General features: G+C 40.2%; 1 protein-coding gene across 4 annotated transcripts in view; it reads right to left on the reverse strand.

Annotated features, from left to right (window-relative positions):
- The window catches only part of DTNA (dystrobrevin alpha), a gene marked incomplete at both ends in the record, with an annotated part of 95,996 nt that overhangs the window by 19,539 nt on the left and 58,626 nt on the right, over positions 1-17,831 (reverse strand). For 2 of the 4 annotated variants that reach the window (XM_079533612.1, XM_079533611.1), the window contains 6 exons: positions 199-295; positions 3,615-3,728; positions 5,045-5,145; positions 7,614-7,701; positions 13,916-14,008; positions 14,624-14,701. In XM_079533612.1, coding sequence (XP_079389738.1) covers positions 199-295; positions 3,615-3,728; positions 5,045-5,145; positions 7,614-7,701; positions 13,916-14,008; positions 14,624-14,701 — 571 coding nt within the window. The remainder of the gene's footprint in view (positions 1-198; positions 296-3,614; positions 3,729-5,044; positions 5,146-7,613; positions 7,702-13,915; positions 14,009-14,623; positions 14,702-17,831) is intronic. The other 2 variants (XM_079533613.1, XM_079533614.1) reach the window with 2 other exon arrangements.

Raw genomic sequence — 17,831 nt, forward strand, 5'->3', positions numbered from 1 at the left:
GAAGATAAAAGCAAAAAAAAAAAAAAAAAAAGAAAAAGAAAAAAGCAAAAAAAAAAGAAAAGAAAGGGAAGGTCAAAGAGCCAAGTTGCCAAATTCTATCATGAAAATTGCCAAGTTCTGCAGAATCCTGCACTCGTCTCTCCTCTCTGTCAAAGGAAAGGGCAATACCAAGTGTTAGTATCAAGTGCAGTTCCTTACCTTCAGCAGTTTCATGAGGCCTTCTAACTGAACCATAAGCTCTCTTCGGCTCTCCTGGAGAGCAGACATCCTCTGTTCCAGCTCGTCCTTCCGCTGTCTGAGAAACAAGCAGATACAATCAGACCTTAGCCCTCAGCAGCTTTTAACCACGTTCAGTGCCTAGAAAGCAGGGTTATGTGTAGGCTATGGAGTTTCCTCATACTGAGAATGTTCGTGAGGCTGAGTGCAGAGATTAGGAAAAAGACAGATATCGACACAGATCCTTCTCCAAAGAGCAAATGGGGTTCAAGATTGTGTACATTCTCCCTTGTGGGAATGCCTGGCAGTGATTTCATTTTTCTATCTGTGAATCTCTCTAGTCAATAACCTCGCTAACTGTCAGGAGAAATTAAAGCCATGCCCTGAAGGGCAGGAAATTACAGCAGGGGCACTGCACACGGCAAGATACGTGTTGTGTACTATAAGAGTTCAGAAATTCAGCCAGAAAACCACAGTGCCTTTGTTCCTATCTTTTCAGAAGCAAGCATAAGACTATCACACAGCAGAACTATAATTGCTTGAAAATAGCTGTTTGGGCTCTAAGTCCAGTGCTAGTCCTGTGGCAATGTGAACACTGGGCCACCTCGTGTGGCAGCCAGTCTGTGCCCCACAGTCAGCAATAGTTTTGATCCTGCATAGCTCCAGTGCATCGCAGGGACGTACAGCACCACATGTTTCACTGACACAGCATTGTATGAGAGGTCCCCAAATGAATACAGTATGGAATTGCTGCCTGCTGGAAGCCAGGATGTAACCAAAACTGTTACTGTTGAAAAAGGTATATCTTGGGTATATCTTATACATTATCATGCAAATCAAATAACAACACTATGTTGTTATCTTTGTACTACCTGTAAAACATGACTTTATCCTAAAGGCCTCACCTAGAGTACTGTGTGTTCAGGGCTTGACAATACAAAACGGCTGTTAAGTTACTTAAAAGTGTCCAGAGAACAACAAAGCTGGTAGCAGACTTCTAAGGCATGTCCTGTAAGGAGAGGCTGAAAGCAATGGGTTGCCCAGTCTGGAGAAGAGAAGCCCTAGAAGTGACCTCACCACTCTCTGCAGCTCCCTGAGGAGGGGAAGCAGAGAGGTGCTGGGCTCTGCTCTTTGGGAACTGATGGCAGGATGGGAATGGCAGAGCTGCTCCAGGAGAGGGTCACACTGGGCACTGGGAAACATTTATTTACCGTGAGGGTGATGAAACACTGGAACAGACTTCCTAGAGGTGGCTGATGCCCAGTGCATGTCAGTGTTGTAGAGGTATTTGGATAATGCCCTTGTTAATACGCTTGAGCTTTTGGTTAGCCCTAAAGTGGTTGAGTAGGACTGGACGATCTTCGTGAGTCCCTTCCAACTGAACTAGTCTAGTCCAATTCTATTCTATTCTATTAAGGAAGAACAAAATCAACAAACTAAATATGTTTCCCATATTTAAGGAAGCATGAAATTCTGATTTGAGACTTCTATTTAAGATATGTGAGCAGATACTGATATTAATATCATTCATTTCTACAGGTTAGCATGTGTGCTATCTCTCACCTGTATATTAAGACAACAAGATAACAACTCTGCTAGGTTGTATTTCCTCTTCTGGAGGACTAATTACCTGTGTTGGACCTTCTTTTCCAAGAATGTAATGGCTGGAAATGCTATGATTTGTACAAAAGCTACTGAGTTCAAGAAATTGCCATTAAAAATAAGATATCCACGTAATCCAAAGTGGCACATCCTAGGCACATACCTCTGTGGGTTTGTTTTTTTTTTTTTTGGTTTTTTTTTGTTTGTTTGTTTGTTTTTAGATTTAATCTGTGTAGAGAGAGGATCTAAGCAGGGTACAACACAGTGTACAGATGCACAGATTTAAAGTTACTTACTGCTTCTGACACTGCACATTAAATCAGAAAAGATACTGTAGTCAAGGAACTCAGCACCACTGCCCTAGGGACATCCCACGTCAGGAAATTTAAATAAGGTTATTAAGGTTTTACTAAGTGTGGCAAAATTGAAAAGATGTAAAATTAAGTAGTCAATCTGCTAACGTTACACAATCGTTTTGTTTTTTTTTTTTTTTAAAGGATAATTTTATTTATTAACTACATAGAAGAAAGCTGACCTCCTAAAACTGTTTAAAATAGAGGTTCAGCTTGATACACAGAAGGAGCTACATCATTAGCATGTTTTGTGCAGCGTATCAATTTTCATTGTGCTCAGTTTTATACCTTAAACTCTCACAAAATTATCTTTTGCCTGTGGATATCTAGGAGTAATTACATACTAAAATCACTCAGAAATCAAGAAGCTGTTTGTTTCCAGATTGGAAAGCAAATGTAAGTATTTGTGAAACAGAAAAATATTTTAGTGTGGAAAACGTAGCAATAAAACTGTACGGTATTTGTAAAGAAAGAATTTAGCATAATTTTCTACAGTAATTTCCTTCAGTTATGAATTAGGGACCAGAAGTATTTCTAGTGCAAGGAGGAAGAGCTACATGGCCAAAAATTTTCTTTAGTCTTCTCATGAGAGAACTGCTGTTTGGGCGAGGGGAATAAAACTTAATCTACCATTGTTTCACCAGAAAGAAATGATTTACACTCTATTCTCTAAATAGATTTAAGTGTTTTGAATAGTTCCCAGCCTGACTCTCACTACACGAACTTTGGGACATACAGGGAGCCTACAGATCTGTACCAATTGTTCTTCTTCAACTTGACATATATGGCAATTAGCATACTTGTGTAGAATACCCTAATTAACAAGCAGACACATCCATATCAACGTTTTTAGCTTAGTGGGATAATGTGAGAAATGATTCTCTAGGTCCTCAGCTGCAGCAGATGTCGTTATTCCTCCCCGCCCTCACATGGCATGGCGCACAACTCTGCAGCCTGGTTATGCACAATGAAGAGAACTGACCTTTCCTTCGAGTTCAAAGCATGGGGAATTTTCCAAAAATGAACGTCTAACTCTGGCTGTATTTTCATGTAACTCTATATTTACTTTAGCACAGATGAGAAGTCTTTGTAGAAGCATTTGCTCTGACAGAAGAACATTTTTCCCCATATGATTAATGACACTTGGACAAGGCTTTGGGGACCTATTCCAAATGACTTAAGGGCCTAACTCTGCAAACACTAATGCACAGGCTTAATTTAATGTGGATGAGTAACATGTGAGATTCTTCATGCATGCTGCTTAAAGCATAAACTTAATTACTTTTAGGACCACAGCCTGCACTGAAATAGGAGAAAAAATACAGTGCTATATTTATATAAAAAAGGTCCCAAATGCATAAGCCAGGTTTATCTCAAACTTCTTCCTCAATTGCTACAAGTCTGTCTGAGGAGCTGCTGGAGGTTTTACTGCTGTGCACTTACCTGAGGAGCCGCAGCTCTGCCAGGAGGGTAGGATTTTGTTGTGCCTTCTCTGGTGTGGGCTGAGATGCCTGCTCATGCTCAAGTCGCAGCCTCTGGATCTCCTGCAGGATTTCTCTTGGGAAAGGGAACAAGCAGAAGACCACAAGTCAGTCATTTTCTGCAAAACCAGCTCATTACACACAGCTGGGGGAGAAGAAATGTGATTGTACACAGCTTTTGACCAATGTGGATTTAGTGACTGGGCTCCAGCCAACAGAAGCAGCTCTGGATATTTAAAAAAAAAATAAATTCAGTACTTTGTAATAAAAGGGAAGCATCTCTTCAAGATCCCCAATGCCAGAAGCAGACACAAAATAACTATATGCTTAATTAAATTGCTCCTTTCTATTTCTTCCCCAGGAATATTTCTAGTACCACTTCAACTTAACAAATAATAAAATAATATCTGCCCATCTTGAGTATATACGTATATATACTGTAGACTAAGCACAGATCCAAGAATGGTCACTGATTCATGGAGAAGCACATTAACAGGACTTGTTATGGCTGGCATGCCATCCCTGGAATGCTGTCAGAGATCGAACACAAAGCTTCACAGCTGAAGGTTGAAACCTTTGTGATTTTTTTCTCTCCTGCACAACGTGTTGGGTACCAGACGGTCAGGAGGCGGACTCCAACTATGAAAGACAAATCAAGACTGGAGCTGGTGGCTCATTATACCATGACAGAAGGCCATGCAGGGCTTGCAATAGGAAACCATCTGGTTTGGGCTGTCCTGTTTTACAGTCCAGCAGTAAAAGCAGAGCTCTGCTGTCATACATCTCATGACATCGGGCAGTCTGATACTTAGGGCCAGACACTCTGCTGACAGCACATGGGTGTCACTCCTGTTGGAGGTGGCTAGCCCATTTCTCCTGGGCACTCTCCCTCAATCTCACTCACATCTGAACCCAGTGTCTCATTTCATCAGTGCCCTCACTTGCTGCTAACATTTCTGCAGGCCTTTCTCAGGCAAATTGTGTTCTGGGGAGCTTTAACCATCTTCTTCACAAATAAAAGCAGGGGAGCATATCGTTACCAGGAGGACTAATCCTTTTATCGTTTCGTGTTATAGCTCTACAGAGGATCCAGATAAAAATTAATGTGGTTTTGAAACAGAACTGGGCTTTTTTTTAAGACCTGAACAAACAGCAGCTGTGAAAAATAAAGTATCAATGATTGTATCATGTCATTTGACAGGACATTCATTAAAGAAGAGGGTGGCTGGGGATCTTAAAGCCTTTGTCATGTTCTGTGGACCTTTTTGTGCCCTCTGCTTTTTGCTGGGGAAGGCATATAAGTGTGTTTAAGTACAAAGCACAGAAGTGGTGGTAGAAAATAACACACAACACATGGGGCTGAGCAAAACCAGGTACGCTGTGGATCCTTACCGGTTTTTATTCTCAAGCTCTGCAATCAGCTGCCTCTGCTGCTTGTTTGCATCGATGGTGAAGGAGATGTCTGCCGCCCCTCTCTGCTGTGCCTGCTGCTGCTGTAAAAAGGAGGGCTGCTGAGCAAGGGATGGCCAGCGGGCACCCACGAGCTCAGCACAGAGAACTGCTCACAGAACACACAGTACCATGCATGTCCACATACAGAGAGCATCCATGTTTTGCTTCATACCAGCATGGCTCCACTGCTAGCGAGCAGTGCAGGTGCTACAGTAAATAATGGAGTGTTTACCATCCTGTCTTTCCACACTTCCTTTGGGAGCTTTCTCAGCTCCACCATCTAAAAGCTGAGGGAATGGCGCTGCAGCAGGCAGCTGCTGCAGTACAGACACTAAAGACAAGAGAAAGGCACTGACAAAAAAACAGCTTCTCTCTCCAAAAAGAAGAGGATATGCTTCCACTTCAGCAGTGCTTCCTTCCCTCGAAAGTTGGGTTTTACTCTCAGTTTGAAGGCTTTTGCATCCAGGTTTCAGTCTGGCTGCACTGCCCACTCGGCCAAGTTTTCCCATATGCTCCTTGATACTTCTGAAAGCTCACCCTCCAATCCTACAGAAATAAAAAGCCCTTTTTTTCCTAATAAAATGAAGTGGGAATTGAATGACTTCTTACTAACCTAAGCATTATTCACTTCAGTTTTATTGGACTATGTTATTTTCTTGTATTTTTCAGCAGATGTCAACTACTGGTTTGTTTGTTCGTACACACACCAGTATTTCAGCATTGCATCAATGGCAGTGCAAGGCAAGAATTCACACAGACATACAAAGTTTTATAATTTTGATCAAAGACATCCATTATGTGGCTCTGGGCAGCCTGGTCTGGTCATTGGCGAACCTGCACACAGCAGGGGGATTGAAACTAGATGATCATGGTTGTCTTTTCCAACCCAGGCCATTCTATTATTCTATGTCTAACACGAGGGTGAAAGAATCAGACAATGAAGGTTCCTCTGCTGAGCTGCTGCTGCGATCTGAGCGTTTCTCACTGTCCAAACCCTGTGAGGCCTGGACCAGCTCTGTGTGATGCCAGACACTCCTCCTGCAGGAACGGGCCCTCAAAAAGGATGAAGACAACCCTGTGGTCAGTGGGCTCTGTGCTATCTTTTCTGTTGTGGGTGCATCTTCAAACCGACACTGCAACAACCAGGGAAGGCAGCGCATAAAGACAGGCTGGTGGGTGTCTGATATTGAGGGAGCCAGGGTCACTTTCCTCAGTGCCCAGTGTTATGAGTACATATGTTTTCTTAAAAAGCAGAGTGGCCACCAGCAAAGCTTTATACATTCCTACCCTGCTCCTAACTTGGTTCTACTCTTGTGCTCTGCTGAAAGATTTTTGTACATGGAAACTTTCATTTTTTCTTTTGTCTCGTCTCTTCAAAGAGCACAAAGAAATGGGCACGTGGCTGACAAAGAGAAATACATTGATTTTACTCAGACCAGCTCTATTTAAAAGCTACTTAAGTACTGTTTCCTCAGTTCTTCTCCCTTCTATCAAGGAACATGTTATGTACACCTGATTTCTACCAGTTCCTACTCACAGACCTTACGAGTAGGGAATTTCGTCCCCATCATAAATTACTTCAATAATAGTCCTTCAATAATAGTCAACTGCAGGCTGCCTAAGAGCTGAGTGCTGTGTGTCACACCATGGAAAGGAACTGCTGTGGGATGGCTGGTCGACCACAACCCTTGAACCCACTCCTCGAGAGAGAAATTGCACCAACATGATGGCTGCACGAGGTGGCCTCACATCGAGAGCACTGCCTGGCTTCACCCTTCCAATTGACCCCACAGTGTAAATCTCGGTGTGAAAGTATGCTTCCTGACATCCTGGACCGGCTGTCTTTCACTTAACTATCATTTATGATTCCTTGTTCTACCAAATGTGCTGAGATGGAAAAAAAGTAACTAGGCTGACCTTACTTATGCCATTTAAGATTTTATATACCTCGATTAGGCTCCCACTTCCCTCTCTAACAGAGTTAGTGAGGTTTCAGCCTGTCACTACCTTCTGTCTCAAGATACACAGAGCAGAATAATCACTGCTCTGAAATGAAAATGAGAGCCGGGGCTAATGCAGTGGGTCATTACGGCCATCCTGCTGGAGATCACTCTTTAAAATCCTGAGCACTTAAGGCCCTGGTGGTAGTGATATTTGAACTAAAGAGTAAAATGGATCCATCACTCATTTTTCCAATGCAGTAAATCATTAACCTTTAGCCAAAGCTTGTCCAGACAATATTTTCCAGTTTTGCCTGAGTTTAAAGTGTCAGATTCCCTTTGATGTACTTATTAAGTACCATTACATTAGTATATAGATTATATGCATTAATATGTGAATTCTTTGACTTAAATAAAATGTTACTCATAAAATATAACAACATCTGATGAGAAGGATAGTGAAATACAACCCATTAACCACGGAGCTTGTCAGACATAATTTCCCCAATCTTGCCAAGCCCCTGGAACATGACAGAAGGAAAGCACCTCCCTTTAATTAAAACACTTACTGATGAAGAAGTTTCTGCTGCCAGCCTTGCTGCATACCTGGCGATCAGCTTGTGCTCTTCATCCAGGCGACTTGCGCTGTCGAGCACGCTGCTCAGGGTGGGAGAGGAGGAGGGCAGACACGTTAGCGCACAGTACGCACGGCAGCTGCTCTGCCACTTTGTCCACTCACACTCCCCCATCACAGAACTTAGAAACAAAACATCGACAACATGTTTACAACAGCAGATGTTAACTGAGCCACGGAGAAATGTGGGAGAGTAAATTCGTAGGGGCAGCTTTGCAGGGCACTTACCAAGCTCTCACAGAAATCAGCTTTAGAACCACTGATCTAGGAATTTATAATCAGACTTTTTCTTTTATTTTTGTTTTCTTGATATTTAGGAGTAAGTTTTCAGAAAACCACATAAATGTGCCCCACTGATCCTAGCCTTGGACTGGCTTTACCATGGACCCAACTCATGCAGCAGGATGCAGGAGTTTAGTAGCACCAACTGTAACAGTCTGCTTTGGTCACATACAGAACTGCCATAAAAATTGCTAAGAAAGCGTAAGAACTTCCAGCAAATACACTGCATTCCTTTAAAATATTGCACCTAATTACAATTCGTTTTCTAACAATATCAAAGGCAAATACTCCTCACAGGTTAATCCTTTGCCAGCTGTCATTTTAAATGGAGATTGTTACTAAGTTAGAAGAGCGTGAAAAACTTAATACAGTGAAAACATTTACTTCTTCTAAACATTTTAGAAGTTTGCAGAGAACCACCAAAACTATTCTATATTGCATTATGCCCACTATATACAAGAGAAGTGAAGATGAAGCTGCTAAGAGAAGGTAAGAAGAATGTTTTGCTGTGTGGAACATGACAGCCCTGCAGATGATCCTGGATAGCCTGCCCTCTCTTCTGATGCCTTGGAAACTGTGTGATGTTTTGGCTGAAGGGAGAGAGGCACGTGCCTCTTTTTCCCCGTGTACCAATTACGACATACAGCTTGTTGCTGGAGAATGAGTTTCACATCTCAAAGGAGTGCACAAAACAAGGGCATGGGCATCCTATCCTGTTATTCTGCTAGAAATTTTACCAGAACCTGAAAAGCCTGCCAGATGAAAATAATTTCTGAGCAAGAAGTTCTGCTTCTGAAGAATCAGCAGATATAAAAGAAAACAGAAATATTTCCCCCCAAAATTCTCAGTGAGTTCATATCCCCAGGTACCTCAAAGAAATATAGTGTGCATCTTTTGGTTGGCTTGATTAAGTCCACTGGGATCTAGAAGTTATGTTGGAAAGATGAGTAACTGTTGACATTCATTGATCATTAAACTAAAGCTGGGAGTCATGTGGATTTGTTATGACTTGCTGAGGTAAGGGAAAAGAGATAAACATCTTTCTCTCATTCTGACAATAACCTGTGAGGCCAAAAACATGAAGTACAGAAAAACACTAAAGCTATGAGAAGTCAGGCATGAGAGGGTCTGTGCAACCTAAGCTTGTGCTTTTTTTTTTTGTTTCAGTTATCCAACTTATTTTATTGCATATGTAGCTTAACTCTGCTCTTACTCAGATTCTTGCAGGATGACAACATACAACGGAGTTACTTTCTGAAAAGTCTCAAGCCAAAGGTGTTTTTTTGATCTTTCTAAATCCATGAATAGTGCTCTTCTTACATACTCGTGCCTACTGTACCAGTATGTCATCCAGAGAAAGAAAAGGAGAAGAAACTCTTACAGACACAATCGATCATGCAAACCAGGTAATAAGGATTAATTTCATGACAATAAAATTCATTTTTAATTTTTCCTTAATGACTAAAACATAACATTCTAACAGATGGCTGTGAAAACAGCAAGCATTGAGCATCAATTCTCTTTTTTACAGCAATGTGCAACTATATTATCCATCCTGGAAAAATAATAGATTATGGTTCCACTTGCTGGCACAACACAATCTGCAGCACAGCTCTGGGATGTGAGCTAACTCCTAAAACAATGACTTCACTGAAAGAATCAAGGCTCTGCTGCTTTTTGATTTTTACTCCCTATTTATGTCTTTGATATACAGTTATGTGTAGGCTGATGTCATCAAATTGATGCAGCAGTGCATCAAATTTGGCCTATGAATGCCAGAAATCAGTGGCATCAACTCTTTGTAAATTAAATTTCAATGTCTGAGAGATATTTAATTTCGAAATATACCTATTCTATGTGATCATTAAGCACAGAGGTCTGTACAGCAGCATTAGCCTGCCAATACTTTTATGTCTTAGATTTCAGATTTGCCATAATCCACTTCTGTTTTTATTTCAGCAATTTCACGGAATATGATACACTGAAAACACACAAGCTTTAAAATGTTATGAATATGTGTGTAGAATGTGGGATCCTCAAGAGAATCTTGCAGCCATCCTTTCAAAGGAGACTCATCACATAAAAACAGTCTGCTGACGAGTCTTGTGCAAAAAAAGTTACACAGTTATTTTAACACTGCTTCTTCATTAGTGACCATTTTTCTAAAGATTTGATAATTATCAGCAGTAGTTGGTCTGACAAATAACCAATACTATTCCCTTTATAATAGGACTTTTTGTTTAGGCTTTTGTTCTTCTGTTTGATACTTTACAGGCTGAAGGATATCCACGAGAAAAGATCTCAAAACTCCAGGCATAGGAATGATAGCCTGTGGAAGAGGAGAGACACCCAAGCTCCTTGGCTATTTCCTATGCTTTAGATGTGCTCAACTAGCCTGTTCAACAGCAGACGCTCTGCACTGGGTGTTACGGATCCAGCGATCCCCGGCATTCTTAAAAATATGCCATCAATGGTTTGAAAAGTCTTTGAATTGCCATTCTCTCATGAAAGTTTTGCAGTATTGGAATTGGCAGGGCCTGCACGGTATGCTCTTCTTCTATAAAATGCAAACTTTCACTTAGTTAATAAATGAATAATATACTATGAAAAATGCTGACAAAAGCAATGTTAGGTTTCTAAGTATTAGTGCTACAAGAACAATGTTCTAATTGCAACCTATCAATGCACTTTGATGCTTGTTACCTGTGAGACTTTCAAAACTGTTCTGGTCTACAAGCATTTAAAGCTGAGATGTATCATCTCAGATTTACTTTAGAATCACCTATATTTCACCACAGAAATGTCAGTATCAATAAGGTATGCAGAAATCAATTCCACTTGAGGGAGCCCAGTGTCCATACATTTCCTCTGTCATCAGAGCGTCTCTGATTTTTTTCTTCTTTCATGGGAAGACTTAAAGCAGAAACCCAGCTCCAGTATTCTGAAAGCCTGTGAAGCTGAGCTCACCCAGAGATACGCTTTACTTTCCTCCCAGCTAGCTCAAAGTGAGCCCAGCCTTCCTAGCTAGTTAGCTCTTCTGCACACTTCTGTAATAAACATCTTCTAAAATAACATGGAATAACATGGCACTTTTATAGTACAGAAATATGACTCACTACATTCCTATACAGCATAACATAAAAACCATAAGCCAGCTCTCTACAGAACAAAAATACCCTCCTCCTCATAATGTATCTTATCTTACTCTGCAACTAAAAGGAAAGACTGGAATATGTGAAATTGATATGCAAAACTAGGTAGAAACTCTAACTTATGAGAACAAAGAGGCGCAGCTAAAGGCTTTTCTTTCAGAATCAGACATTAAAAACGAAGACAATTAAATATCATCTCTTGGTTTTACACTCTAAAACACACTTTAAGAATAAAATAAGCAAAGCATCTGGGTAAGGGGTGCTATTTTTACCCATACAGTTACTATAAATAATGAAATAGTCTTTATCTTGCTTCTTAATTTGCCCTGCAGTACTGGATCTAAATAAAACCTGAAGTAGCTTATTAGCCTATGAGAGATGGAAAGGAAGCTTGTACTTCTCTCGTTTCAGTGTCAAGTAACTGCAGATGGAAGACAAAGATAAGCACTGAAAAATAATTCAAAAAACCAAATACGAATACTAGCTATGCTTAAACAGACAAAAACACTAACTGGACTATACTGGATCATTAGCTGATCGTTAGCTACTATAAATTAGCCAGAGTCGTTATCTAAAAAGCTAACCTGTTCTGTTCTGAAACACGACTTATAGCTGTCAATAATACTTTTATGTACTGTGCTCATGAAGTGTATTTGTATTTGTCTTTAAGGTGGAGGTCCACCTCCAATCATTTCTCTTTTCAATAACAGATGCCAGCAGCACCTGAAAGCATGCTGTGGCAGATAGGGGTTTGCATACACAGTATGTTGCAGGAAGACTCAAAGGCTGAGCTGGCTAGCTGCAGAGCTACCTGATTACAGTTAGCTGTGTGTTTCACTCAAGTGACCACATGTTGAGCTGCAGTATTAATGATCTTGAACTCAACACCATCCTAACACAGCTGCATGGGTTTTGAGCAAGATGCATCAAGTCATGTCGGGACCAGGACAGAAGGAATTTTCAGTTTCCTGAAGATGCTGCCCCAGACGATGCAGAGAACTCACCTTCCTCTCGTGGTGACATTTTGTTTGTTCTTCCCATCTTAACCAAAATGTAATCATCCACTATTATCAGTCTCACTGCAGCTGAGCAGAAATTGACAATGCAGCATGGTTTGATGCATGACAGAGACTGCTGTTCCTCTCGGTTATGTTTCTGTCAAAATCTAATTGGTATCTCATATAAATGATTGAGATTGTTCCTAGTTGAGGATGTTGTGACTGCAGTGATTTAAAGTTGGTAATGAGATTGTATGTACTATACTTTGCATCAGTTATTCCAGTAATTAATGCCACTACCAGTCACTGTCCATTCATTCTTTTAAAAACATGACGTTTTAAGGATGCTATGGTACATAAATTTTATGTGCACATTTGGATACAAATATGTACTGTGACTTGGTGAGGTGGGTCCACATGCTTGAAGGAACAGGTTGAAGCACTGGATAGAATTTAGAAGTTGAAGAAGGTAAAGATGAGGCTGGACGCTCAAATGGGATCTCACTGGTGATCCTCTCAGAAGCTAAATCAATCACAGGCATGGCATCAGTAGCACACCACCAAAAATGACTCTAAACCAGGTCCAGTCTATGTGGACCTCCTGAATCACCTTATTGAGTAAGTCACTCATGGAAGGCAGGGCAACATTTCCTCCTTCCTCTGTCAAACTAGACCTAATGGTAATCTCCTCCTGTTATCTTCAATCATAAGTGGGCAAAGACCACTCTGAATGCCCCAGCAGCTTGTTTTCAAGGCCACTCTGTAAATATTATTAAATAGGCTTGCTTTCTGAAAGTGCTGCTGATCCCCTTTCAAAATGTTTTTGTTTTGAGGAAGTGGTTTTCATTTTCTTCTCTAAAATGCAGCTTTTTTTTTTTTTTTCTCCCCTCTGATAAATTCTAGTGGGATGCAGAGTAAAGAAGCAGATCCAGAACAACAAATGCAGATTCTCTGCTCCACAGGGCACAGCTACATGGCAAGTTACCATTTTCAACAGGAGCTACACACAGAAATCAATTTTCTAAGGTTGCAGAGAACCACTGCATTCACCCTCTCTAAAGAAGCTGTTTATTGCCTTCTCTACGTATAACAGTATACAGGGAGTTTCTAACCTGGGAAAACCTCTGCAGTAGCAGTAGGAACAGCTGTGAGGCCATTAGCCACCAGCATTAGGACAGCACATGACTTTAGAAATAGCATGGAGCCCTGTGCTCCATAGTCCCTCCCTCAGAAATAATGAACTACATTCAAAGCACCCATTTAAAAACCTTTCATACCTGAATCTGAATGAAATATAAGGTGTGTGTGTATATATAAGATACATATAAACAAAGCAGAAATCAGGTAAACGTAAAAACAATGCCTGGCATAAGTAAAAATTGAAATTAATTCCTTCACCAGGCTAATAAGCAAATTCCAAGTATTGGCATTATTTACATACTACTGCCATTTTTATTATCAAGGTAAGCTGAAGCTACGAATTATGTATCATCTTAGAAATTATTGTCTTGGAAATACAAATTCAAGTAATTGTGTGAACACTTTACCATCGTCAAGTTCCTCACTGACTGGAGTGTGGCATTCCAAACCAATTTGTGAGGTCACTTTTTATTCAAGTACTTATTTGCAATACCTTGCTACCAGCAATATCTTCAGCAGCTCCTGGAAGACATACCCCACAAGCATACACGTTCCCTTCAGGTTAGTGCTCATAAAAAGCTGCTTCATGGGTAGCCACGAGGAGAGCAAGTGGCCGACCAGCGTCCCTTTCCTGGATCACCCCAAAGTGCCAAACCTGCACTAACCGTGCGGGGTTGCTCTGCAGCATGTTGACATACAACCCAATGAGCACATGTTCATCGGCCAGCCTGTCTGCAACATCGAGGCTGTACTGTAACCTGGAACGGGGTCGGGGAGAGAGGGTGCAGTCCGGATAGACAGAGGGAAATAAACAGAGAAAGCAGGAGCAAATGAGATTGCGAAATGAGAATGTAGGAATGAAAAATTAAGAGCTCTTAGAAAAAAGATACCAAGTGCAGAAATTATTTTGTTATTGCTGTAAGTTACATATTAAATATTTAATGGCTTAGGATGGTAGAACCCAACTCAGGTAGAGAGCCAGCCATGGAAATTGGTGAAATGCCAGATCAGGCCAGGGACTGGGGCTATGCAGAACCATTTATTTTAAAATAAAGCAGATTGCAAGGTCAGCTCTATTTGTTTCATTATATTCTGTAGAGTTTAAATACATCAAATATATCTTTGTTACACAGATTATTAACATACTGAAATCACAAGCTGGATTTGCTTGGAAATGTCTGATCAAGACCTCGCGCTCAGGTGCACACAAATACACTTAAGCATGCCCTATAGAGCTCACAGGGTTAATTGGTTGCTAGCATCTTATCAGGAAATATATTTACAGAGTATATTAAAAACAGGGGGAAGTAAGAAGAAGTTTTTGTTTTAGCTGTGTTAGTGCAAGCTACGAACATACTCTCTCTTTAACTTACCCTTTGCCTTTCAAGAAAGCTGGAGCAGCCCTAGCCAGCAGTTTGCTCTGCTCTACTTCAGTGTTCTTGGAGGGAGAGCTAGTTAATAAGACAGGAGAACTAAGAAGAAGGTAATCACTGAAGCCTACCATTTATTACAGAACAATCTGGAGGAACTCATTCAAGAAGTCTAGACTGAATGAAAGAAAAAAACAACAAACACAGAGCTTTAAAGAAATGTTAGAAAACTTCAGAAATGTGAAGTCAAGAATTAGCTTTCCCTCCTGTTCTTGAAAAGCAAAACTATAAAGCCTTCACTATGGAAAAGAGAAACAAAACGTACTTCTCTCAGTTTGCAGGTAGAGTATAATGTAAATACTGAAATGCAGCCTCCAAGTTGGTAAAACTTCCCCATAACAGCTAAATTGTTTTTCTCCATGCCTGCCATGAGGCAGATTCAATAACCTATGGACATCTGCTTATTTACATGTAGTAATGGGACACAACAATTCTGTTTTCAGAAGTATTGTTTTTCTGTTGATTAAAAAATATACAGTTCATCAAAGCTCAACTGCCCAATTGCAAAATGCCACTTTTTTTCTTAATTACTGTATTCAATGGATTGCAGTAACTGCATCTTTTCCAATACAAAAATATCCGTGTTAATAACTTTATAAGTTAGTTCCTTCCTTCACCAGGCTAATAAGCAAATTCCTATTATTGGCATTATTTACATACTACTACCACTTTTATTATCAAGGCCAATAAGACTGGCCAAAAGTAGAGAAATTTCAATATTAGTTTTTCTTTTTACGGCACTTCTGGCTGTAGGCAGCTAAATAGAAATATATTTTAGTTTTTTGCTTTTAAAATCTATTTTGGGGTTTGGCTACCATTACTGTAAGTATCTTTGATCAGAAGACCTGTGTGTTAGCATGTATGCACCTGTGCTTCCAGATGTGTGTGTGTGTATAGGCAGATCATTTTGCATAAATATGATACATGATGCTCTGATGGACTGAAGAGCAAAATTTTAACGCTGGGATAAATAAGGAATTCTCGAAGACGAAATGTTGTCCTTCTCCCACTGCTATGGGAGACCAAGGTTATTCATGGAGTTTTGACAAACATGGCAGTAAAAGGTGTCGCAGGAATCCAAGCCCTACTGTTTTATACTAAATCTGAAAGAGAGCTCAGTGAAATGCAATATAACACAGAACAAGCAAACAAAAAACAACAAAACAACTTGCTTCTAGTTTCTATGTCCATCAGCATGCTGTTTATGTGTGCTGTGCTTCTACAGAAGTAATGTGCACGCAGGAAAGTATGCTCCATTTTGTCTAGAAGGATACACTTTTTTCAGTGTTTTTTTCCCAGTTACAAAAGGAAAATGCCTTAAGGAGATACAGAATGTGTTAAAGATAAATTTGTTGCCATAATCGGCAGGGAAGATTTCAAGCTTTGCTTTCTAACAGCACATTGTGATGTCCCCTCTATCATGCATAAACTGTCCTATGCTTCAGCAGCAACTTAATTAGGGTGGAGGAACCGATGAACGAACATGACAAATGGCCTCACCTTGTTATCCTGAAAGCATGAGCATCCAATCCTTTCTTAGGAGCTGTATTTTCTAAGCTTTTTTGATACTTGTGCATCTCCGCTGGACTCTGACATGCTCAGTAACACATTTGTTCCAGTACCATGCCCTACGTAGGGCGCAACCTGCCACCGCCTCTGGGTAATGACTTTTCAGTCCTAGTCCTAGTCAGATGCATTCTAACAATCATATTGCTGACCCCAATTAGTTTGTGGTTCACTGCAACTGTAGATCCTCTGTCAAAATATTTCTGTCCATTCAACTATGCTCCATGTTTTATTTGATTATTTGCTTCCTTGCTATAGCACTTACAATTACTGAGTTTCCTCTAACTGATTTCAAATCATTTGGACATCAATTACTACCACTGCAATTGAGCTGCTTTTTTAATTCAGAAATTGCTCTCTGAGCACTCCTCTCCGTAACTGTTTCAACCTTTGTACCACCTACAAATTGCATACACTCACTCTACTGCTCCAGGTAGGTCATTACAAGAAATAGTGCACAGCGTCTGACTGAAGATAGAACTTTAAGAATCCCAGCTGATACATCCTCCTAGAATGATAGCAAACTTCTGTAAATCTAATTACAAATTTTCAACCGCTTGTGCACTGACTTTATACTAATTTCCCTACGTTCTTATTTCCTTTGGGTACTTTTGTGTCATACAGAGACTATGTCAAAAGTCTTTTTAAGGTCAAGCTGTATCATATCTGCTGCTTCTTTTTTACCCACTAGACCAGCTATCCTTCAACGGAATACATCAATTTGGTTTGACATAATTTCTTCTTGACAAATCTATGCTGGCTATTTCTCATCAGTTTACTATCCTTCAGGAACTTACTAATTCTTTCATAATTTCAGTATTGCTGGATACCAAGGTTAGGCTTCTACTTGCATAACTCTTTGATTTTTTGTCCATTTCCACCTTCAGTTGTTTCCTTCTTTGGAAGAGATTACATTTGCCCTTCCCTGTCTCCCACAGCCTCCTACATACCCAATAATTTCCCCAAAATACAGCTAATAACACAAAGATTATTTTTACCACAGTGAATTTGTCTGGATCCAACAACCTAGAGTACATTTTTCTAAGATACATTCCTGTTGCAATGAGCTGCTGAAGAATGTTTTCCTACCCAAACTAAGAGATAAGGCCTTCATCTCTGGGCAGATGTTTATAAAGATGTACACCTAAGGAGATTTGTGAAAAAGTTATACTCTCTTTAGAGCCTACCCGATCACTGAAACAGCCAGACATTTAGCCTGCCTTTAGCAGGCAGAACACTGGCCAAAAAATCCAAGAAGGATTCTCATCTTTTCCCGAAAACGACATGCAAAGGCATCTGACAGTTCAAGTTTACAACACTCTTCAGACATAGAAATGTGGTCAACAAAGGCAACCAGTATGCTCCAGAGATACTGTACAAACATCTCTCAGTGCTCTACATCCATCTGGAATTCAAAGAAGGCACCATCTACACTGACTCAGCATTAAATAACACTCAATTTCTCATTGGCTATGGGCATTTGATATCACAGTATATTCTTTCTGTCTACCACAGAATTACTAATTTCAACTTTACTGGAACATACTGCATCACTTCATTTATTCCAGTTGATTATATCTTCAGA

Source organism: Tetrao urogallus (genome assembly GCF_951394365.1).
Source record: "Tetrao urogallus genome assembly, chromosome: 3".
NCBI classification, from domain to species: domain Eukaryota; kingdom Metazoa; phylum Chordata; class Aves; order Galliformes; family Phasianidae; genus Tetrao; species Tetrao urogallus.